At 41.9% G+C, this 25,983-nt stretch overlaps 1 protein-coding gene across 1 annotated transcript in view; it reads right to left on the bottom strand.

Annotated features, from left to right (window-relative positions):
- LOC135524087 (contactin-1a-like) overlaps positions 1–25,983 on the bottom strand; it is a 125,139-nt gene that overhangs the window by 44,586 nt on the left and 54,570 nt on the right. The window contains exons 2-3 of the mRNA XM_064951289.1: positions 17,092–17,229; positions 8,140–8,178 (exon numbers count right to left, since the gene is read on the bottom strand). Coding sequence (XP_064807361.1) covers positions 8,140–8,178; positions 17,092–17,149 — 97 coding nt within the window. The 5' untranslated portion in view covers positions 17,150–17,229. The remainder of the gene's footprint in view (positions 1–8,139; positions 8,179–17,091; positions 17,230–25,983) is intronic.

The following is a 25,983-nucleotide window of genomic DNA, read 5'->3' as shown; positions in this document are numbered from 1 at the left end:
GAGTGTTGAACAGACCCCATAAAGCCCACAGCCTGCAGATACCAGGGACCTTGATGCTCTCACATCTGCATTAATGCTCTCTCTCCCTTCCCCTCTCGGATGAAGGACTCTCTCCTCTCTCACTAGTTCTCATTGCTTCTTGATGCCTCTTTCTCTCCCTCGACCGTCTCGCTGCTCTGCCTCTATCGCTCTCTCAATAAAGAAACATCAATCGTCTCTTTCTTTCTCCCCCTTTCTTTTGGCTCAAACACAGACTGTTTCTCTCGGTCTCCATCTCTCATCTCTCTGTTCCCTACTTCTTGTAGCCCTCTCTCTCCCCCTCACAGTCCCCCTCGAAAGCCTTCCACAATGTTCTCCGTACTCTCTCTCCTCTCATTCTGTGCGTCTCTCAGTGTCTCAGACACTTTCTCTCTCTCTCTGTATTAATCCCGCTCTCTGTCTCATCTTCTGGCCATGACTTGGTTGTGGTGGCAATGGCTGGGTGACTCCGTTAAAGAGGTGTAAAAGCTTTTTCGGGGTATGCAATCATGTCCTCGGCAGTCAATGGACAAAGACACTGACACACACACACACACACACACACACACACACACACCCTATTCTCTCCTGGGCTGTGAAGAGAAAAGCCTTTCCTCTGGACTTTATTACCAGACAACAGGACTATTCAACAACATTGTCTGGCCTATACTGGAACAATACCAACACAAACCTGCTCTCTCCTGATCCAGGATCCTGGTCTTGTCTGAAGCTTTTCTTTTCCTCCTTTCATTCTTACTTTCCTTCCTGGCATCAGAGCCTCTAATGAAATGAAACATTTATTTTTCATCGGGCAGGTATATATTAGGCAACATTTTAGCCAGCAGGAATTTGGATTATTATTTAAGCGTTATAATATTGTAGAGAACTGTGACAGTGCAAGATGCCTTGTATCACACACAATTGCCTCCCAGCCTGTAAGGGAAACTCGATAATGATTTTGTTTTACAATGGATATGTGAGCTATATATAGTGTTGCACCTATTTAGGCATATGGTGATATAATTTGTAAATGTAATTAATAAATAATACAGACATATAAAACTACTCAAGCTACAAGCTAGCATGTAGTTAACTCCCAGACAGTTGTTTATCTGGGCGTCTATTTGTTTGTTTGTTTGATTACATGAAGAAATTGGTTGTCGTCCAATTGGGACAGTGAACATATGTGCTGTATCCTGAAGGCATCTCTACTGCAGCATTCTGTGGGTATGTTCACCATGCCAGGTCTGTGAGTGAAATGTGGCTAGAGCTTTGCTGCTAGCCAAATCCTCACTGTGAAAGTGTTACTGTAGAGCGCACTGGGTATCACTGCATCACAAAGAATATGTTAATATGAATACTATTCAGTACTAGAGATGTGCATGGTCATACTGTATGGTGCATGTGTAGATAGATATATATGGAGCGAGAGAGAGAGAGAGCAAGAGGGCGAGAGAGAGAGCGAGAGAGCAAGAGAGAGAGCGAGCGAGAGCGAGAGAGAGAGCGAGAGGTTGAAGTGTTTCCATTTAGGTGACAGCCTGTATGCCTTGCCACCTCTCTGTTTCATGTCTCAGGTAGGCTGCGAGCGCAAACATGGATAGAATACAATATTTGACTACTATTTGCCATACTCTAATAATTCCACATGTGCCAATGTAGCGCCACGGACCGAGCCAAGGTGAAATTTGCACTGTAGATATGAACTAATTAGAAGGTGAAACTCGAATCGGGTCGACCAGAAAAGCAAGGTGAAGCAAATCAGGCATTCTTGAAAGTCAGGACAATCCTTGTCCTGCAAATTGTTGTTTTGGATTTTTCAAGGAGTAGGCATTTATAATTCAATGTGGGGTGGAGCATTATAATTAGGCATTCAAAATGATTTGGCAATCATTTATTCGAAAAACACAATTTGCGTCATCATTTGTCGCAAATAAAGACAGTTAAACACAATAAAAATACACCTCTGTCAAACGGATACAAATTTGGTCGATCTTTATTACATTTATCCCATATCTGCTGTTTCCATTACACATTTCGTAATGATTTTTTTTTTGCAGCATTGCTTTTGTCAATTAAACTTGGGGTCAACGGAAACCTGTCTACTGTAGGCCCTAGATCCTGCAGCATGCTCTGCATGCATTCACGCAGCGCGACACAGAGTGGAGATAACATAAATGTGTCCTAGGGTTTACATAGATGCAGGTGCCTTAATCTTGCACATCTCTGCTGCTACATTCGCAGACGCACTTACAAAGAAGGCAGACTGGCCCTTTATTCTTGCACACCTGCTGTGACATCCACAAAAGCATACCCAATTTGATCGCCCGCGGTCGATGCGACACTTATCATCCATGAGAGAGAGAACGTGAGTGGCCGTGAACAGAGAGCGAGAGCGAGGAGAGAGAGTAAGAGAGAGAGAGTGAGAGATGATGTCTGGGAGAGAATAAACAACGCACCCTGCATGCATTGTCACGACATGTTCCCCTTCTCACAAAATCATTTCAATGTACCCTTCACTGACTGTAACTGGTTGGTTAGTGAGGGAATATGGTGGTGGGTGAGGGGAATATATAAATAATGCTATCTATGCATACCCTGTACACTATGACAGCACACAGTAAATTAACCATTGTAGGTCCCTGACCTTGTTTATAGATAAGTAGGAGGCCTCCCATGTTTCTGTGACAAGGAGTCACCTTGGTGTGTGTTATGTCTTCCAAATGCACAACAAACGTGACTAGAGTCAATGGAAACGCTTCCTATAGCTCAACAGTTCATCATTTGTTTTATTTCTATAAAGAGCTGTATCATTATCTATGCATTTTATCCAAACATAATCTTTTTTTTTTTTTTTTAATTTTACCTTTATTTAACTAGGCAAGTCAGTTAAGAACAAATTCTTATTTTCAATGATGGCCTAGGAACTGTGGGTTAACTGCCTGTTCCAAACAGATTTGACCTTGTCAGCTTGGGGGTTTGAACTTGCAACATTCCGGTTACTAGTCCAACACATAATCTGTCATTTCTATTTATTCCATATTTTATTTTCTCCATTAAGGAAGAAAATAATAATAACGTTTTTTTGTATTATTGTTACAGAACATTTAAAATACATTACAATATTGTAAGATGCTCTTTCTTCGTGGCCAACCTCTGCTTAATTAACTTGAATATTCTCAATTACAAATTGATGAACCTGATGAACTCTCGGACCTTCAAAAACATCACGCATTCCATCTATAATAGCATAACACATCTAGATCACTGTATTGTTACAAGACTCGTTGCTGCTCCCATGGCAACATAATGCCAGACAAATAAACCATTTCCTAAAAGGTCCTCATCATCGCCGTAATGTCAGGATATTTAACCAGATCATCACGTCTGTTGTTGTGGAGGAACATGCATCCTCATCATCTGCTACAGAGGAAGGATCCCCAGAAGAGACGTGGTAAAAGTGAACCTTGACCCCCAGACAACGTTTCATTAGGCTCTGTCCTTCCCCAGCCAACAACGATGAGAAGGGAACTTCCAGGCCGGTCCCAAATGGCACCCTATAACCTTTACAGGGCCCTGGTCAAAAGTAGTGCACTATATAGGGAAGAGGGTGCCATTTTGGACGCACTCTCAGCCAGTGCCAGTCTGTTAACCCACGCTGACAGGCCGATAACGTTCTAAAGTGTTTCAACCACCACCACCCTGTGGGTTGATGCAAGGCCAGAACTGGGGACTAGGGAGTACTGAAGCCCAATGGCCTTGACATACTTCCAGTGTTTGCGGGCTACATTATACGAGACAGACATACCTCCGGGCTACATTATACGAGACAGACACACTTCCAGCGGGCTACATTATACGAGACAGACATACTTCCATTGTTTGCGGGCTACATTATACAGAGACAGACATACTTCCATTGTTTACGAGACAGACATACCTCCGGGCTACATTATACGAGACAGACATACTTCCATTGTTTGCGGTCTACATTATACGAGACAGACATACTTCCATTGTTTGCGGTCTACATTATACGAGACAGACATACTTCCATTGTTTGCGGGCTACATTATACGAGACAGACATACTTCCATTGTTTGCGGTCTACATTATACGAGACAGACATACCTCCATTGTTTGCGGGCTACATTATACGAGACAGACATACCTCCATTGTTCGCAGGCTACATTATACGAGACAGACATACTTCCATTGTTTGCGGTCTACATTATACGAGACAGACATACTTCCATTGTTTGCGGGCTACATTATACGAGACAGACATACTTCCATTGTTTGCGGGCTACATTATACGAGACAGACATACCTCCATTGTTCGCGGGCTACATTATACGAGACAGACATACCTCCATTGTTTGCGGGCTACATTATACGAGACAGACATACTTCCATTGTTTGCGGTCTACATTATACGAGACAGACATACTTCCATTGTTTACATTATACGAGACAGACATACTTCCATTGTTTGCGGACTACGAGACAGACATACTTCCATTGTTTGCGGGCTACATTATACGAGACAGACATACCTCCATTGTTCGCGGGCTACATTATACGAGACAGACATACCTCCATTGACAGACATACGAGACAGACATTCCATTGTTTGCGGGCTACATTATACGAGACAGACATACTTCCATTGTTAGCGGTCTACATTATACGAGACAGACATACTTCCATTGTTCGCGGGCTACATTATACGAGACAGACATACTTCCATTGTTCGCGGGCTACATTATACGAGACAGACATACTTCCATTGTATTTTTTTGCTACAAGTGTTTTTTTTTTTAAATACATTGGAAGATCCTGGAGGGAAGGACTGATGGTTTGTGTACTAGTTTGTCAGAGCACAGAATACCAAAAATTATGCAGGGACACAAATCTTTCCTGGTCATTTAAGATAGATGCAGTAGGACGCATATATCATGCTAATATACCTAGTTAGCTCTTACAAAAGTTTGTTCTGTCCCTCTTTTGACACCTGCCAGCTACACTCTCATGTCTTATTGGCTGCAGAAGTGACCAAACAAAAAACTGTCAATGATGAAAGTTTGCTGGAACAAACATTGCTCTGTTCTAATCTAGTGGAACGAGGGACACACAGGCTATGGTGTGTTTTCAAATGGAAAAGAGCTGTCTGATAACGTCCCAAAGAAGGACAAGTCAACTGCAGGTCAAATATCAATGTGATTGATATCTCGGACTTGGAGTTGTCTGACAACTGATGCCTTCCTAATATCGATGCCGTACAGCCAAACTTGCAGTGATGAAATGTTGCTGAAATAGACCATCCCCATCTGTGTTCTAATCTAGTGGTCGAGGGAAGTGTAAACTATGTCTTTGAGTGGTCTAAAAACGTCCGGAAACCGTCAAAGGTCTAAAACCAGACAAACTAGTCAATTGCAGGCCATACAGAGGACAGCAAAAATCAATCAGAATTTTCTCCAACTCTCTCAATCTTTCTGGACTTGGGTTAAGTGTCCAACAAAATGCTCTTTGAGGGCAGCTTGCCTGTGATGCCTTTGAAGGCCCTCAATGAATCACGAAAGACTTTCCACAGGGCCTCAAGGCCTTAAGGCCACGGCCCATAAACAGACAGACTGAGAGCTCCATTACAAGGTCATTTTCAGTAGGGTAAGCAACCAAAAATGTTTTGCAATGGGAAATGAAAATGAGTTTTCCTGTTTCAGTGCGTTTTCTTCGGTTACATCCAGCATGGAGAAAACAAGGTAACATGTTAATGTTACGGGGGCCTTATTACAGTGTAATTACACCGTAACAAGTATTGTAATTAATCGTAATCATTCATAATTACACTAACAGCAAGATGTAACTGGTGGTAATTGCAGTCTGTTATTACAGAGGTGTAACAACGAGTGCTTGTTTCGATGCTTGTTACAAACATAAAAGTTTACGATAGCATCCCAACGCACCATATTTCAGCCTGCACAAATCACGTGATAGGTGTCAGCCAATTGAAAACTTACCACCTCAATCACACAACTCTGCAATAAAGAGCTCTGCAGTCTGATATCCAGGCCCAATGGCAAAAACGGGTTCACATCAAATAATACTGTTAATTATGCATTTAACAATGGGCAAATTAATTTAACCATCAATAATATATATTATTTTACACGTTAACTTCTTGGTGACAGGGGGCAGTATTTTCACATCCGGATGAAATACATGCCCAAATTCAACTGCCTGCTACTCATCTCCAGAAGATAAGATATGCATAGTATTAGTAGATTTGGATAGAAAACACTCTGCAGTTTCTAAAACTGTTTGAATCATGTCTATGAGTATAACAGTACTTATGTAATCCAGAGAAAAAAACATTCCGATTTTTTTTGAGGTCACTCTCTTTTCAATGGGTTTTCATTGGGAATTCAGATGTCTAAGGGACATTCTTACAGTTCCTGCCGCTTCCACTGGATGTCACCAGTCTTTAGAAATTGGTTGAGGTTTTTCCTTTGTGTAATGAAGAAGTAGCCCTGTTCAAAACAAGTGGCTCTTCAAGTGTATTGTTTGTTAGAGGCGCGTGACCAGAAAGGTAGCGTCAGTTTGTTTTCTTCCTGTATTGAACACAGATCATCCCGTCTTCAATTTTATCTATGATTTACTTAAAAGAAATACCTAAAGTTGTATTACAAAAGTAGTTTGAAATGTTTGGGCAAAGTTTACAGGTAACTTTCGAGATATTTTGTAGTTGCGTTGCGCAAGTTGGAACCAGTGTTTTTCTGGATCAAATGCGCCAAATAAATTGACATTTTGGATATATATCGACGGAATTAATCAAACAAAAAGGACCATTATGTGATGTTTATGGGACATATTGGAGTGCCAACAGGAGAAGCTCGTCAAAGGTAAGGCATGATTTATATTTTTATTTCTGCGTTTTGTGTTGCGCCTGCAGGGTTGAAATATGCTTTTCTCTCTTTGTTTACGGAGGTGCTATCCTCAGATAATAGCATTGTTTGCTTTTGCCGAAAAGCCTTTTTGAAATCTGACATGTTGGCTGGATTCACAACACGTGTAGCTTTAATTTGGTATCTTACATGTGTGATTTCATGAAAGTTAGATTTTTATCGTAATTTATTTGAATTTGGCGCGCTAGCGTCCCACATATCCCAGAGAGGTTCATAAACAGTTATGGTTAAAATTGTGAGATAGTAATTAGTGTTTGTTTCTGTCTCATTGTAAAACATGTAGAATGGCATGAAATTAGCTATATACAGTAGCTGCACATTTTCCTCTCTGTCCCATGGCAATATATGTAGAATTGCAAGAAATTACCTTTAAAAATTGGGAATTCTCTCAGCCTCATTGACAAATGTGTAGAATAGCATTGGATTAGCTATAACACTGCACATTTTTTTCTCTGCCCCATGGTAATATAAGTAGAATTGCAGAAAATTAACTTGAAACAGCAACATTTTCTCTCAGCGTCATGTCAAAATGTGTAAAATAGCATGAGATTAGCTACAGTATATTAGCTAGATTTCTTTGGGGAGCCCCCCCGCCCGCAAAAAAACTGTTGGACGCCACTGATTCACAGGTTGGTAATTAGAGCCTATTGAGCCACACAGCGCATCTGTCCACAAGAGATTACAACCTTGTGATAGTTACTACTGAATGGATGCAGCTGAGAAGAAGCTAAGCAGTCAGTCTGTCTGGTGAGAAGGATGTCTGCCACATACCATGTCTGAGGTGTTAAATTGCTCTTTCGCTTCCAGTTCTGTCTTTCACATGAATTGTTGACATAGATACTTGTCAGTTCACTCACAGATTCACTAAATGCCTTGTGGTCTGGTGGGTAGTGCTCACTGTACACATGCTAATAACCAGCTGGGGGGGAAATCCCCTCCGAACATGGTTTCTAGTAACTCTTGTCAGATTCTTAAGTAGGCTACTTACTGATAAATCCCATTTGAGAAATCTGCATATTGCTGTGTGTGTTTCTGGATTCTGCTTGGATTTGGTGACATTGCAACATTTCCTCATTATTCCAAACTGATAAGAAACACATGCACGCAGGCACACACACACACACACACTCTGTTGAGATTATCCATAACAAGTATTACCTCCGTAGAAACCAGGTTCCCCTCCGAAGGCAGATGCATCTGGAAGAGAGTCAAGAAGGAGGGGGAGACAAGGCAGGTCAGCATGTTCATTTAGAAAATCCATTACAGATCCTCTCTTTTTTTGCAGATTGGAGAAAGCAAACGAATAACAATCTCTCCAGTGCCATTGCTGAAAGCTCCTCCACCATGCACCTGTCTGGTTAAAAGCCTCCTCTCCTACCCAGCCTCCCGACACAAGCCTCCCCAAGCGTGTGTGATACCTAAGCTACTCCCATGGCGTGCTGCACTGCTTGTTCCCCACCTTTCGGTCCGCTCCCGACTACCCAACCTGGCACAAGTACCCCTGCCACTTGCCCATTCTCACCCGAGCTTCGGTCACCGCTCCAGCACACACTTACATTACACCCGCACCCCAAAAATCTGAGGGGACACAAAGTAAATGCGGATGGGTGGTCAATTTTGCATTTTTCAAACACCTGAAACAACCTTTTCCTGCTGTCTGTATTGTAATATATCCCAAATAATATAATAATATATCCCATTTAGCAGACGCTTTTGTCCAAAGCAACTTTTCGGCTGGGGCCATTTTTACAAACACCTGAAACAACCTTTTCCTACCGACTGAGCCACAGTCGGTAGACATTGTATTGTGATTGGTAATGGTGATTTTTTTTTTTTTTAAATAAACAAAATATGCTTCTTTGCATCGCTGCTAAAATCAGGGTAAACGATTGAAAGGAATGTGAGTATTATTCAATACATGTGGTTATTTCTTGCTTTTCTAAAGTCTAACCTTGCCAGCAGGCATGCTAGCTAAGATAGCTACTCTAACTTGATTAATAGCCTAAAATGGCTCCTTGGTAGCTAGTTATGAGGTTGGGAGCTTGGGAACCAATTTGTAAAATTGCTTGGTAACTAGTAGTATTAAAGAGATACAACAAAAAATATATTTACTGTGTATAGTGCATATATTTATTAAATAGGACAAATCTGAGCCCGGGTTTCCCTTCACTGGCCCCTTAGTTCCAGTGAAGGGAAATCTTAACGCTACAACTTACAATAACATTCTTGTCACGCCCTGGTCGAGATATATTATGTTTATTCTTCATTTATTCGGTCAGGCCAGGGTGTGACATGGGTTATTGTGGTGTGTTTTTGTCTTGGGGTTTTGTGGGGTGTCTAGCGTCGTCTATGGCTGCCTGAGGCGGTTCTCAATCAGAGTCAGGTGATTATCGTTGTCTCTGATTGGGAACCATATTTAGGCAGCCATATTCTTTGAGTGTTTTGTGGGTGATTGTTCCTGTCTCTGTGTTTAGTTTCACTAGATAGGCTGTATAGTTTTTTCACGTTTCCGTCTGTTGTTTTTGTACATTTCAGTATTTTCATGTCAAGTCATTTTCCATCATTAAACATGAGTTACCACCCCCCCCCCCTATATAACAGCATCCACTCTTCTGGGAAGGCTTTCCACTAGTTGTTGTAACATTCCTGCGGGAACTTGCTTCCATTCAGCCAGAAGAGCATTAATGAGGTCGGGCACTGATGTTGGGCGATTAGACCTGGCTTGAAGTTGGCGTTCCAATTAATCCCAGAGGTATTTGTTGGCATTGAGGTCAGGGCTCTGTGCAGGCCAGTCAAGTTCTTCCACACCGATCTCAACAAACCATTGCTGTATGGACCTCGCTTTGTGCACAGGGGCATTGTCATGCTGGAACAGGAAAGGGCCTTCCCCAAACTGTTGCCACAAAGTTAGAAGCGCAGAATCATCTAGAATGTTATTGTAAGTTGTAGCGTTAAGATTTCCCTTCACTGGAACTAAGGGGCCTAACCCGGCCCATTATCCCTCCTCCACCAAACTTTACAGTTGGCACTATGCATTCAGGCAGGTAGCGTTCTCCTGGCATCTGCCAAACCCAGATTTGTCCTTCAGACTGTAAGATGGAGAAGGGTGATTCATCACTCCAGAGAACGCGTTTCCATTTTATGAAGCTCCCGAAAAACAGCACTTGGCGGTCTGTGAGCTTGTGTGGCCTACCACTTCGCGGCTGAGCCACATTGAAAGTCACTGAGCTCTTCAGTAAGGCCATTCTCTTGCTAATGTTTGTTTATGGAGATTGCATGGCTGGGCACTCGATTTTACACCCGTGTCAGCAACGGGTGTGGCTGAAATAGCCAAATCCACCAATTTGAAGGGGTGTCCACATACTTTTGTATACATAGTGTATGTTGTGTTAAAGACTCTGGTTCCTCTGGACAAGGTTTTCCCCAGGGGTAAACACAATGCCATCGGGGGTACGAAGAAAAAAAAATGTGATTCACATTTAAAATTAATTTTTTCATGTGATTTCACTGCCAAAAATAAAATGAAACCATCTAGCGTTCAGCAAAATAACACAATGTCAAATACAGGTAGCCTAGTCAAATAATGAACATCCATTCACATTAACCGTTACTCTCTTGCGGGAAAACTTCAGTCCTGTGCAGACATTTAGAAACTAAACATGACAATTTGAAAAATAAGCGACAGGAGTTTAATGAGCGAGAATAAAGACAATGTTTGAGTAGTAAGACATAGACTAGCGTACACACCCTAGTCACACCCTGACCTAACCAAAATATAAAGAAAACAGAGATATCTCAGGTCAGGACAGGCAAGCCCCATACTATTGTGGAGGACTTAATTCTTCCTGCTGCCGCAGATATGGCTGGGACACTGCTGGGGGAAAAGGTCAAAAAACTATATAGACAATGACTTCATAAAACAAAACTGTTTCACGACACATCAGTGACATGGCAGGAGATGTTTTGGAACAATTACTGCTTCGCATACAAGCCAGTGAATTCTACACGTTACAGCTGGATGAGTCAACAGACGTGGCGAGCTTGGCACAGCTCCTGGTATATGTTTGTTACGTTTACGGGGGGTCAATTAAGGAAGACATCCTCTTCTGGAAACCAGGACAGCGTGAGAGGATATTTTTAAGCGGAGTCAATCACCACCTTCCGGAGACACCTGAAACCCCACCTCTTCAAGGAATACCTAGGATAGGATAAAGCAATCCTTCTCACCCCCCCCTTAAATGATTTAGATGCACTATTACTGGACAGCTTTGTGACATCTTAAATGTAAATGTAAATGTAATGTCTTTGATGGTCAAGATGTGTTGGTATCTGTACTGATGGCGCAAAAGCCATGACAGGGAGACATAGTGGAGTGGTAATGCACGTGCAAGCAGTTGCTCCCGACACCACTTTGGTACACTGCAGGATCCACCGAGAGGCTCTTGCTGCCAAGGGAATGCCTGACAGCTTGAAAGATGTTTTGGACACTACAGTGGAAATTGTTAACTTTGTTAATATAAAGCCTCTGAACTTGTGTATTTTCTGCATTATGCAATGATATGGGCAGCAACCATGTAATGCTTTTACAACATACAGAAGTGCGCTGGTTATCAAGGGACATGTTTTTTTAAATTGTGAGACGAGCTTAAAGTTCTCTTTTACTGACCATAATTTTCACTTGTCTGATCGCATGCATTATGAGTTTCTCACACGACTGGCCTATCTGGGTGATGTTTTTTCTCACCTGAATGATCTGAATCTAGGAGTATAGGGACTCTCCGCAACTATATTCAATGTGCGGGACAAAATTGAGGCTATGAAATTAACTCAAGCTTAGGGACAATGTCATAAGTGATATAGCAAACCACCTGGGTGAGCTGGGTGCGCAATTACGCAGGTACTTTGCCAAAACAGATGACACAAACTACTGGATTAGTTATCCCTTTCATGCCCTGCCTCCAGTCCACTTACCGATATCTGAACAAGAGAGCCTCATTGAAATTGCAACAAGTGGTTCTGTGAAAATTTTATTTAATCAGGAGCCACTGCCAGAGTTCTGGATTGGGCTGCGCTCAGTGTATCTGCGCTTGGCAAATCTCGCTGTTAAGACACTTTGCAACCACATACCAATGTGAGAGAGGATTCTCGGCCCTCACTAGCATGAAAACTAAATACAGGCACAGACTGTGTGTGGAAAATTATCTAAGACTGAGACTCTCTCCAATACAACCCAACATTGCAGTTATGTGCATCCTTTCAAACACACCCTTCTCATAAACCTGTGGTGAGTTATTCACCATTTTTGATGAACAAATAAAGTTTTATATGTAAGATGGCTAAATAAAAAGCAAAATTATTGATTAAAATTATTAGGTCCTATAAGAGGTCTTTGTCACTTCCCACGAGCTGTTTAATAAATGTATTGTATACTGTAGTGTGTGTGGAAGGCTGACAATGATGGCAAAAAAACAACATTTGAGAGTGTGCTGACCCTGGTGCAAGAGGGGGTACGCATCTGGAGGTTGAATGTTTGAAGGGTTATAGGACTATACAATTTTGCGAACTACTGCTCTGGACTATGGTTCTAGTACTGATTGTGAATCGAAATGTTTTACCGTCAGGAAATGTGCAATCTAACCCAGGTCCTGACAGTTCTACCCCATCTGAATTAAAAAGTCAGTGGCACATACATCTTATTGCAATAATTGATCTTGTGAATATCTGGATAAAAACCGCAGACCCAGATGTATTTATGCTTTCTGAAACCTGCCTCGGACAATCTAGCACTGACAAAGACATTGTAACCATCAACGCCAATGTCAAATCTGAAATTGTGCTTATGGGTGACCTGAACATAGACTGGTTGACATCCAGCTCTGACCAACTCAAGAATCTATGCATTTACCTATAATCTTACTCAGATTCTTAACAATGTAACAAGATTGAATGCAAAGTGTCCTCTGAAATCCTCTTTGATTGATCTTATTTCAACCAACACTCCACATTGTTTTAATGCTGCTGCTGTAACTGATATAAGTGATCACTATGCTGCTGCCTGTGTAAAGGATGGTAACATTCCTAAACTACCTCCGTGTATCATCATGAAAAGAAACTGGAAGCAGTTTGATACTCAGGTTTTTTTTTTTACATGATGTTTTGAATATTGCCTGGAGTTGAATTCGTCCCTGATGTTGAATGAGCTTTTTCTTACTTCCACAAAGCATTCCAGGAAGTACGCAACAAGCATGTCCATTCAAATAATACAGAATTAAGTGCAGCTTCCTTGGTTCTCAGATGACCTAAAGCAAGAAGGTCTGATTCAGCTGATGATTGGATGGCTTTTAAATGCCTTCAGAATCAGGGTGTGGCTATGACCCCGAAAGTTGAAAGCAGACCACTACCTCAATTCTCCCGCTGATAATCTGAATAATCCTTCCAAATTTGGCAAGTAGTGAATGGTTTAGAGTGTAAACAAGCAGCACAGCTCCCTAAACAACTGCTGGTTGACTCACAGGTGGTAATTTATGCAGGCAGATTTTCTGGATGCAGGCGGATTAGTTGATAGGGTTAAAAGGTTAACATGAGCACCCTGTGAAATGCTCGCCCTATTCTGTCTCAGAGGTGCATAGAGCCCTGAGAGCAATTAATGTAAAAACAAATCCCCTGGCCCTGATGATCTAGGCCCCCGCCTACTACAATTAGATGCAAACATCATTGCTCCCCCTTTAACTTGCATATTTAACCTCACCATAGAACGTAATGAAATCCCCAAGTTGTGGAAATCAGCATTTGTACTACCTCTTTTGAAAGGAGGTTGTCCCACTCTACTGAATAACTATTGGCACATATCTAAATTGTCTGTTCTGGCAAAGGTATTGGAGTCCTTAGTCAATAAGCAGTTTAAGGCACACCTCCAGGAAAATAGTATTTTGAGTGGTACGCAATCATTTTTCAAGTCTAGCCACAGCACTGTCACAGCAACTTTTAGGGTTTTGAATGATATTCACTGTGCCCTGGATAATAAGCTGCATTGTGTATCTGTATTCATAGACTTGTCAAAAGCATTTAACACCGTGGACCATACTGTCTTGGTGCAGAAATTGAAGTGTATTGGGATTACATGTCATGCTCTGGAGTGGTTTGAGAACTATCTGTCAAAGGCAGATGGTTGTAAGTCAGACACCGTAGAGTTGTGCTCGGGTGTGCCTCAAGGATACATTTTAGGTCCCCTGCTGTTTATTATCTATATTAACAACATTGGGAGACATTGAGACAGCGGATGTAAATTTTCATGCGGATGACACTGTTCTCTATTCAAGTGTCAGCAGTTTTGGCTTCTGAAAAAGCTCAAACAGCTTTTAACATCAATAGAATCGGTACGATTTGAAGCTTGCTCTGAATTCCTCTAAAACAATATGCACTGTATTTTCCAATAATAAACACAAAAAAACAGAATTACTACTTTGGAAGGACATTCTATAGAGCAAGTAAAAATGTAAAAATATTTGGGAGTTTGGGTGGATGAGAAGTTGAAACTTTTTAAAGCATTTCACTGTATTCGGCACATGTGACAAATACAATTAGATTTGAACCTTGTCAGGAAACTCAAGCTGTGTGCTGGGTTTTATTACCGGCACAAAGCTTGTTTACCTTTGCCGCCCGAAAATAGTTGATTCATCTGTGTTGGACTATGGTAATACTATTTATGCACAAGCCTCAAGCTTTACACTGACGGCTCTTTACTCTGTGTATCATGCAGCCCTTTGTCTTGTCACCAATCAGAGAGGTCTAAATCACCATTGTGATCTCTACCGTGCTGTCGAGTGGACATCACTAGCAACCCGCAGGCTTAAAGAGTGAGACATTCTTATTTATAAGGCCATTTTAGTAAAATGTTCCATTTTATCTATCCTCCTTTCTACCTCAAAATGAAAACGCATTCAAGCTCAGATCTCAATCTTGTTTCATGCAAACAGTCACAAAAAGTTTTACCGATCATAGAAAAAGATCCTTTCATTACTCAGCCCCCTGGTCTTGGAATTCCTTCAAAGCCAACATAAAAAAACAGGACCTGGTGTCCCTGGAGGAGTTCAAAGGACAAATAGATTAACAGAATTGAGATAATGCCAAGAGTGTGTAAAGCTGTCATCAAGGCAATGGGTGGCTACTTTGAAGAATCTAAAAATATATTTTGATTTGTTTAACACTTCATAGTTTTGATGTTACTACATGATTCCATATGTAGAAGTTATTTCATAGTTATGAAAAACACTTTATTGACAATGTGAAAATTTTGACTTGTACTGTAGCTTTTTCTAGTTTTCACCCGATATCACTAGTTTGCATTGCTTTATATAAGGAAGCTTGTTGTTTTACTTTATACACTACACACACACACAGTTTGTTTGCTGTTGTATTTGTGCTGTTGCCAGTGTCTTCTGTCTCTGTTTTGTTTTACATGGTTTAAAATGTTTTTTTCTCCCCTGTCCCCAAAGGAGTCCTTTTGCCTCTTGCCAGGCCGTCATTGGAAATAAGAATTTGTTCTTATTTGACTTGCCTGGATAAATAAAAGGTTAAATAAAAAATATTAAGATCAACAGTGTGCTGGAGTTTCCTTCTATTCAGCATATTCATCCATCACTGTTGAGAGAAAACAGCAAGGTTAATATTGCAGCAAGTTAAACTTCTCACCGCCCCCAATCTATATACAGCACATACTGTCACTGGCTTTCTATCTACCCTATCTCCCCTTCTGTACGAAGCAAGGGGTTAAAGGTGACATTGCTATCTATACATTGCAAGCTGACCGAATGATGCTTGCAGTGACATTCGACTTGTCTTTTGAATACACTGCTCCATACATTTCTGTCTCTGTTGCATTATGGAATGTGTGACAATCACGGTGATTGGGCATTGACAGCAGATGTGTACTGAAGGCTACAGACTAGGGCCATGCAAACAATCACACTGAGATGAGAGATTTCTCTCTCCCATCTTCAACATGGTCAGCTTGGGTTTGATGTGATGAAAGAAATATAGAAATCTGCACACTGGAGAATGATGCTGCAGTTTCGTTGTGCAAAGATATTTTGGGCTCGAGTTGGATGTCACATCATGTAACATGACATGAGACACAGTACTGAGGCATTGTCCAATAAGAGCCTTAGTAGGGTGGAGAATCAGCTGGTCAACAGCAAAGAAATGGAATTACTAGAACGGACATTCATATTCAAGTCAATGTTCTGTGATGGACTTTGTCCCTTCTAATGACTCTACTTCTATGGTCAACAACAATTATCAGACCTCTGCCCAAAGAGACAGTAGCCCTCTCCTTCTCCACGGTCTTGACTATGTTGTAGTTTACGTAACTACAACAACGACATTACATTAATCATCAGGCTAACTTCCTCCTTGTTGGCTCTCAACGGCTATGTCAAAGCGATGTCCCTTAGCCATAGGGATGACCCATTTATGCATGCTGGTCTGTTGTTGTGTTTCAGAAGAGGCCGGATCAGGCAGGCATAGAGCACAATGTGATGCGCTGGGCCAGGCACACACAAACACACCCTGTTGTCATTGCCTTCGGGTGAAGTCGAAGCATGACTCACACACCTCTTCCTATGAACAAACGTAATCTCCACTATCCCAATCTGTTTGAAGGATATGTGTTGGGAAGTAGTGAGAACGCCAGAGTCCAAACAACACATTCTTTGCTTCAGCTGAATTGAAATCTAAACTTCTGAAGGGGTTTTCTGGGGTTACACAACACAGACAGGTCATTTTCAGCCCTGCTCTCTTCTATCTGCCTGCACATGCAGTGGATAGCTGCTAGACCTTGGCTGCATCCCAAAAAAGTAGCAATTCAATAAACAGACACATTCTATTTATCCTGCAGTTGAACTGAAGAAGAGACCGTTACCTTTTTTCACACTACCGTGCCGGCCCGAACTAACCTGTGCCAGCTAGCGCTGATATTTTTATTTTCAGTGAAGTTCCAGCAACTACGGTGACTGCATAACTAGGCCAGCGCAGTACCGCTTGGTTTGGCTCGGCTCAGTACGGCTCAGTAGTGTGAAAATCCCTAGAGTGTGATTACCATACGAAACTCACCCGTGGAGGGGAAAGTGAGGGACAGGAGGAAAAGGAGGAGCACAGTGAGGTGCAGCATGTTGCTCTGATTAGAACCTCCTGAGGTGATGCTTAGAACCACGGCTGATGACGAAACATTAGCAGGACAGGCTGCTTTTCCTGCAAGGGAGACAGAGACAGAGAGATGAGAGAGATGTAAAATTGCCGAATAATGGAACAACACATTGCACCACTAAAATAAGACAGTAACGTTGCATCACGTAGACCATTACTTTACCTCATTACTTTACCTCATTAAATCAAGGATTAACCAACAGCAGTTCGGACCAAAAGGTATTAATACACTTTGGCAGCCATTTTTTTAAAGGACTTCTTAAACCCCTAAATATAATAGATATTCTGATGGCAATCATTTTTTGGTAATTGCCGTGAGAGCTGAGCAGTTCAAACTTGCAGTGACATTGCTCTGATTAAGCAGCTTAACCCAGCAGTGTGAAATTCTCATTGGCCAATCAGGGGGAAGTCAAAATAAAACGACTGAGCATGGACATGAAGGAAAAGTTTAAAGGAATATTACCGTGCAATAAGATTAATACTCTTGCCACTTTTTGGCATCAGGCGAAGGAGCTATTTCAGTGAATCCAATACACTTCAAGATAAGAGCAAATATGTGAACCCGATTCAGGAAACTAGGCATATGTCGCAAGTCACGACTTCACATGAGAGCTGTTTGAACATTTTTGTTTTGGCAGAATTGCCTTCTCGAACATGTGAACATTCATGTGTCTTAATATAAAATATTATACGCCATCTGTACATATGAATAAAATTGTTAAATTACGATTTGGATTTGGATGTAATATAATGGACATACACAAAATAGTCCAAATTGGTCAAGTGAAATGAAAAAAGTTACTTGTTTCAAAAAAAAAAAATGGAAAGTGGTGTGTGCATATGTATTTACTCCTTTGCTATGAAGCCCCTAAATAAGATCTGGTGCAACCAATTACCTTCAGAAGTCACATAATTAGTTAAATAATATCCACCTATGTGCAATCTAAGTGTCACATGATCTCAGTATATACAGTTGAAGACGGAAGTTTACAAACACTGAGGTTGGAATCATTAAAACTCGTTTTCAACCACTCCACACATTTCTTGTTAACAAACTATATTTTTGGCAAGTCGGTCAGGACATCTACTTTGTGCATGACACAAGTAATTTTTCCAACAATTGTTTACAGACAGATTATTTCACTTATAACTCACTTTATCCCAATTCCAGTGGGTCAGACGTTTACAGACACTAAGTTGACTGTGCCTTTAAACAGCTTGGAAAATGTCAGAAAATTATGTCATGGCTTTATAAGCTTCTGATATGCTAATTGACATAATTTGAGTCAATTGGAGGTGTACCTGTGGATGTATTTCAAGGCCTACCTTCAAACTCAGCGCCTCTTTGCTTAACATCATGGGAAAATGAAAATAGAAAAATTGCAGACCACCACAAGTCTGGTTCATCCTTGGGAGCAATTTCCAAATGCCTGAAGGTACCACATTCATCTGTACAAACAATAGTACGCAAGTATAAAAACCATGGGACCATGCAGCCATCATACCTCTCAGGAAGGAGAAGCGTTTTGTCTCCAAGAGATGAACGTACCTTGGTGTAAAAAGTGCAAATCAGTCCCAGAACAACAGCAAAATACCTTGTGAAGATGCTGGAGGAAACAGGTACAAAGGTATCTGTATCCACAGTAAAATGAGTCCTATATTGACATAACCTGAAAAGCTGCTCGGCAAGGAAGAAGCCACTGCTCCAAAACTGCCATAAAAAAAGCCAGACTACGGTTTGCAACTGCACATGGGGATAAACATTTACATTTTACATTTAAGTCATTTAGCAGACGCTCTTATCCAGAGCGACTTACAAAGATTGTACTTTTTGGAGAAATGTCCTGTGATCTGATGAAACAAAAATAGAACTGTTTGGCCATAATGACCATTGTTATGTTTTGAGGAAAAGGGGGATTCTTGCAAGCTGAAGAACATCATCCCAACCGTGAAGCACGGGGGTGGCAGCATCATGTTGTAGGGGTGCTTTGCTGCAGGAAGAACTGGTGCACTTCACAAAATAGATGGCATCATAATGGTGGAAAATGATGTGGATATATTGAAGCAACATCTCAAGATATGGGTCAGGAAGTTAAAGCTTGATCGCAAATGGGTCTTCCAAATGGACAATGACCCCAAGCATACTTCCAAAGTCGTAGCAAAATGGCTTAAGGACAACAAAGTCAAGGTATTGGAATGGCCATCACAAAGCCCTGACCTAAAACCTATAGAAAAGTTGTGGGCAGAACTGAAAAAGCATGTGCGAGCAAGGAGGCTAACAAACACGACTCAGTTACACCAGCTCTGTCAGGAGGAATGGGCCAAAATGTACCCAACTTATTGTGGGAAGCTTGTGGAAGGCTTCCCATAATGTTTGACCCAAGTTAAACAATGTAAAGGCAATGCTATCAAATACTAATTGAGTGTATAAACTTCTGACCACCTGGGAACGTGATGAAAGAAATAAAAGCTGAAATAAATCATTCTCTTTTCTATTATTCTGTCATTTCACATTCTTAAAATAAAGTAGTGATCCTAACTGACCTAAAACAGGTCATTTGTTACTAGGATTAAATATCAGGAATTGTGGAAAAACGGGGTTTAAATGTATTTGGCTAAGGTGTATGTAAACCTCCGACTTCAACTGTATACACCTGTTCCGAAAGGCCCCAGAGTCTGCAACACCACTAAGCACAGGGCACCACCAAGCAAGCGGCACCATGAAGACCAAGGAGCTCTCCAAACAGGTCAAGGACAAAGATGTGGAGATGTACAGATCAAGGTTGGGTTATAAAACAATATCCGAAACTTTGAACATCCCACGGAGCACCATTAAATCCACTATTAACAAATGGAAAGAAAATGGCACCACAACAAACCTGCCAACAGAGGGCCGCCCATCAAAACTCATGGACCAGGCAAGGAGGGCATTAATCAGAGAGACAACAAAGAGACCAAAGGTAACCCTGAAGGAGATGCAAAGCCTCACATCAGAGATTGGAGTATCTGTCCATAGGATCACTTTAAGCCGTACACTCCACAGAGCTGGGCTTTACGGAAGAGTGGCCAGAAAAAAAGCCATTGCTTAAAGAAGAAAATAGGCAAACACGTTTGGTGTTCGCTAAAAGGCATGTGGGAGACTCCCCAAACATACGGAAGAAGGTACTCTGGTCACCCGTTGAGTATGTCCGGTGACATTTGGCAACAAGGAGTAATTCAATTGTTGCTAACAGCACAGTTATAGTCACTAACGCAACGCTCTGGATAACATTAAAAAAGCCAAACCAGTGCCTCCCGGGTGGCGCAGTGGTTAAGGGCGCTGTACTGCAGCGCCAGCTGTGCCACCAGAGACTCTGGGTTTGCGCCCAGGCTCTGTCACAACCGGCCGCGACAGGGAGGTCCGTGGGGTGATGCACAATTGGTTTAGCGTCGTCCGGGTTAGGGAGGGCTTGGCTGGTAGGGATATCCTTGTCTCATTGCGCACCAGCGACTCCTGTGGTGGGCCGGGCGCAGTGCACGCTAACCAAGGTTGCCAAGTGCACAGTGTTTCCTCCGACACATTGGTGCGGCCGGCTTCCGGGTTGGATGCGTGCTGTGTTAAGAAGCTTGGTTGGGTTGTGTATCAGAGGACGCATGACTTTCAACCTTCGTCTCTCCCGAGCCAGTATGGGAGTTCTAGCGATGAAACAAGATAGTAGCTACTAAACAATTGGATACCATGAAATTGGGGAGAAAACTGGGTAAAAAAATATATATATTTAAAAAAAAGCCAAACCAGCTCTGCTAGGCCGAGTAAAATGGTCAGAGTGGGGTGTTCCCTCATTATGTGTCTGGAAGTAACGTTCGCTAGCCAATGTTAGCCAGTTAGCTTGGGTGCTTTACTGTAGTTGTAAAGTCAGAGCTTTCCGAACAACCCTACTTATTGGCCAGAGCGTCCAGTGTGTGCTCTGAACACAAAACCACAGAGCAATAGTCATTTCCAGTGAGCTGTTCTAACTCTCTTAGATGTCTGGAAGTAGCTGGTTATAACGAGATGGGTGGGGCTAAGGCCTAAGAGGTTGTGAACAACGCTGAACAGGTGTAGACAAAGAAGGGCTCCCCAATAGTAGTACCAAAACATTGAAAGACGGTTTTCTCAAAAGTGAGTTAACAAGTTGATCATCTTTCAAAGCAGAATTACTGTCCCCATTGTTTCCTCAAATATAGTGTATGATATACCATTTTGTAGCTCTGAGTCTCTACTTTAAGCTAATGTAAAAAAATAGAAATTCAAATGTTTCTACATAAGACCGAATCCAGGTGGTGAGTCACATATGGTAACACTATACTTGACACCCAGCACCATAACACGTTATGACAAGGTCATAACCATGTCATAATATGTCATAACAGCAGACATAACTTGTCATAACCTGTTATAATATGGTCATAACATTGATGAAGGGGAGGAGAAGGATTTTTAAGTCTTGCAACAATTGAGACATGGATTGTGTATGTGTGCCATTCAGAGGGTGAAGGGGTAAGTTGGTTTTTTCTCGCTGAACAGTTTCCTGTGTGCATCAAAAATGGTCCACCACCCAAAGGACATCCAGACAACGTAACACAACTGAATATATATATATTTTTTTATTTAACCAGGAAAGTCAGTTAAGAACAAATTCTTATCTTCAATGACGGCCTAGGAACAGTGGGTTAACTGCCTGTTCAGGGGCAGAACGACAGATTTGTACCTTGTCAGCTCGGGGGTTTGAACTCACAACCTTCTGGTTACTAGTCCAACGCTCTAACCACTAGGCTACCCTGCCGCCCCATTGGAGTCAACATGGGCCAGCATCCCGGTGGAACACTTTTGACACCTTGTAGAGTCTATGCCCCGACAAATTGAGGCTGTGGGCTTGAGTGAATCATAACCTACAAATGAACAGCACTAGTCATGCCCAGTAAGACAACTCTGGAACATTCAGTACTAGTATCCTTTCCACTATTCATGTCATAGGCCCTGAACAACAGTACTGATCATGTCAGCCTTCTAGGTACCACAGCAGGAGACCAGCTCCCCGTCTTCCCTAACAGGTCGACAACAGCATGATTGACAGGTCCGTGGTTGTCACTAGCAACCACCCTCCCTAAGTGCTGCTTTAGCTGAACACTCAGTCACTATGTGTCCCCCAAAGTCAGAGACTACCTGGAGCGTACTGTGACATGATCAACCCATCGCCAAGGAAACACAATATGACAAGCAACAGCTGTTTCAGCAACACTCTAGAATGCGCTACTTACAGACAGCGGAACAGCAGAATAGAACAGCATCTTCCTGGTTTCCCTGGAGACGTCTGCCATAGCGACAGACAGGCTCAGGTAATGATGCTCATCCCAAGGCACTAGGCAGGATTCATGAAACACCACCAGGGATTTAAAAACAATGGATTGCATGCTGGTTCATCAGATAATAAAAGCATTTGTATTGTTATCAATAATGTTGAATTTGATACTGATTTCTAAGCATCAAATACACACTTTTCAGAGGACTACTTTAAAAGTACCAAACGGGCACTTGAAATGCTGACACTTGAAAATTGACTAATAATAACATAAATCAGAAACAATTAATCAGACAATCGATTTATATACCGAGCTAATGACCTATTAGCATGAAATGTCAGAGTGTCTTCAGCAAGGATTGGAACCAAAATGAATCCTTTCGTTCTGAGCAGAATCATCTTTTTTTTTTGTTCTGTTCCACTGTTCTGACCAACACAACAAATTTTCTGAACTGGTTCGAACCAACAAAAAAAACTAAAGGTTTATATAGTACCTTTCTGTTCCTTTTTAAATCTCTGAAATGTTTCCCATACTTGTAAAATGACAGTTCTGTTCCGGAACAGTATAGATCACTTTCGTGAAAATTGTTTTTTAAAGTTTTTCTGTTCTGTTCACTGAACTGGTTCCAACACACACATAACATAACATAATGTCTGAGCTTTGCAGCTGGAGAAACGAAACACAGAGGGGATTTCGTCTCTGCTGCGCTCGTATCCTAGCAACACATTTGAAAGGGAGCAATTGTGAGTTTGCAGGGGCCTTTTGTGACCGTGGATAAAAACCATGCAAACTCTAATTTTAGTCCGGAACGCCATTGTTGTTGGGGACCTAGGCCTGTATTAATAGTCTTAAAGTAGGATCTAGGATCAGTTTCACTCCCACTCTGAGGCAGTTCATGAATAGAGTTTGATCCAGAACCAGGTCATTAATTCCAGGCCCACAACAACCCAGAGTCTCTCATACGCCGCAAACAGGATCCTCATTTTAACAGCATTATTAAGTTGTGAATCATGAATGAATTTAAGAAGTGCACCTAGGAGAGAATATGCAGAGGCAGATTCTAGAATTGATCTATCAAATATATATCTCACATAGACCTATTACAGCCTGGATAGTTGTTGGTCCCTCAAATTCATTTCAACATTTAAGCAGACACTTGAGTGCCCGGCGCCTGGCTTTCTTTTTCTACGATAGGTGTACTTGGGTATGTATCACAGTATGTGCTAGAATCAAAGAGTCAGCAGAGGAGCAGCAGACTGGGTAGTGAATCTAATAATCAGTAGTAATATGGTCTCTTCAGGCTCCAATTTCCTCTATTGTACCAGTCTGAATGCACCTGATGAAGGAAACTCACTTATCACACTAAATCACCAGCCAGAGGGTCAGGGACGCGACAGCCAGGCATAAGGCCCTTTCTCATCCTCTATAAATCACACCTTGAACATTATCATCAGACTCACGCACGGGCACAGACACGCCATTACTGCATTTGGTCAGATTTCCGGCTGGGTCTCTCATCGTGACTTTCTGGTGTGAAATCCTGAGATTACTGAAGGATCCCTTATGCCGTATACAACACAAGGATTTCAATTCAGATTCGGTGATCTTCTTAGATTTTTTTACTTTCACACTCCAGTAACCAATAACATTAGCTATGGTTTAACAAGACTCCCCACCCCCACCATTGAACCCCACACCCCCACCCCAGGACATCCGCTGGTGCAGAGTGACTCCCCCCCCCACCCCCCCTTTTTCCTCCGCTTGGTCTACTCTAAGCCACACAATAGAGGGTGGGAGGTGGGGTGTTTATGGTTTATGAGGACATCAGCCCTTATCAGCCTAGTCAAAGCCAAGGAGGGGGAGGGTAGGGGGGATATATGAGTTGTAAACCGCACAAACAAGATGTTCTTCCCTATGAGAGAGAGAGAGAGAGAGAGAGAGAGAGAGAGAGAGAGAGAGAGAGAGAGAGAGAGAGAGAGAGAGAGAGAGAGAGAGAGAGAGAGAGAGAGAGAGAGAGAGAGAGAGAGAGAGAGAGAGAGAGAGAGAGAGAGAGAGAGATCAGATTTCAACTAATCCTGTGATAGAGGATGCCAAGAAGAGGTTTAAACAGGATGGGTCTCAATCAGAAAGGGAGTGAGTGACCACTGGGGTCAAAGTTTATAGCGAGACATTCTTTGTTTATGAACGGACCACAAACGTGGGGTATTCAATGTGGTCCCCTTGCTACTTGCTATTGTACATGTTTGTCAAGAATGTATGTTGGTCCTCACACATGAGAGGAAGTTGAGAATGGCCAGTATATCATCATATAGAACATTATTGTGTGGTCATTCTGAGAACATTTTGTCCAAATGCTGCGAGAATGTATAACGAGAAAAAGGGAAAGAAGGAGACATACAGTATATTGATTGGACTGAATTGCAAGGAGAGAAACGATGTCAAGCTGTGCATACTAATAACATAGTTGTGAGGCTGCAGAGTCTTACAAACCAGTAGTCTGAGTGTAAGAACATTATGCTTCAATTCTTTTGATCGGAAGGGTCTGTCGATCATTCCCCACAGTGTTTACCCCACTAGTGTTGATTTACATTTGGTTGAGTAGTCAGTAGAATTCAACATTTATTCAATTCTAATTCAACATGTCACTGGATTTAGGTTAAAATTCAGCCATTTTCTGTCTAATAGGTACCTACTGTAGTGTACACCATCAGCCAAAAGCATGTTGATGTTGAATCACTGCTTTTCAACTATCCACATTTACAAATGTGTCAGAGAAAGTACTACAACAGTGTTGTACTACAGTGTTGTCGTACTCCATTCTGGTCTCAGTCTTTGTTGCATGTCATAGCCTTCCCCTATGAATTAATTATCAAAAAGAATTGACTTGTGAATATAAAATGAGCAACAGCTGATAAAAATGTGGCCTCCATAATCCAATTCAGCCTTGATAGAGTAAGGGGTGAAGGTAACTTCTGACCTCAACCACATAACTTCTGACCGCATCCACAAAACTGCTTAGAGGCTTTAAATTGCTTCCCTTGTTTCCCGACACTGCTTCCCATCCTGTAGCATAGGGAAGCTTCTCCGTAGTTTACCCTATATTCATTCAAATAAATGATTGCCACCACTGCAACAAATAATGTAATTATATTTAAATAAATATTTCTGCCGAGACTGTCACGAGTCCGACCGAGGGTGGCTTCCCTTCCCGGTCGGGTGGAGCTCCTCGGTCGTCGTCACCGGCCTATTAGCTGCCACTGATTGTCTTTCCTCCCCCTCCTTGTATGTTTATTGGTAGCACCTGTTCGTGAATGATTAGTTGGGCTTTATTAGACAGCCTGTTTCTTTGTGCGGGATTAATTATTGTGACCTTCGGTTCTGTAGTAGAGGAACGTGTTTGGTCCTGGTCGTGTATTTCGGTTGTACTATTTTCGTCCCCCGTGTTTGGGGCAGTTTGGTTGTGAGCACCCTTGTGTT

The sequence above is a fragment of the Oncorhynchus masou genome, chromosome 31, assembly GCF_036934945.1.
Source record: "Oncorhynchus masou masou isolate Uvic2021 chromosome 31, UVic_Omas_1.1, whole genome shotgun sequence".
Classification (NCBI taxonomy): domain Eukaryota; kingdom Metazoa; phylum Chordata; class Actinopteri; order Salmoniformes; family Salmonidae; genus Oncorhynchus; species Oncorhynchus masou.
This window is presented reverse-complemented; position numbering and strand designations above follow the sequence as displayed.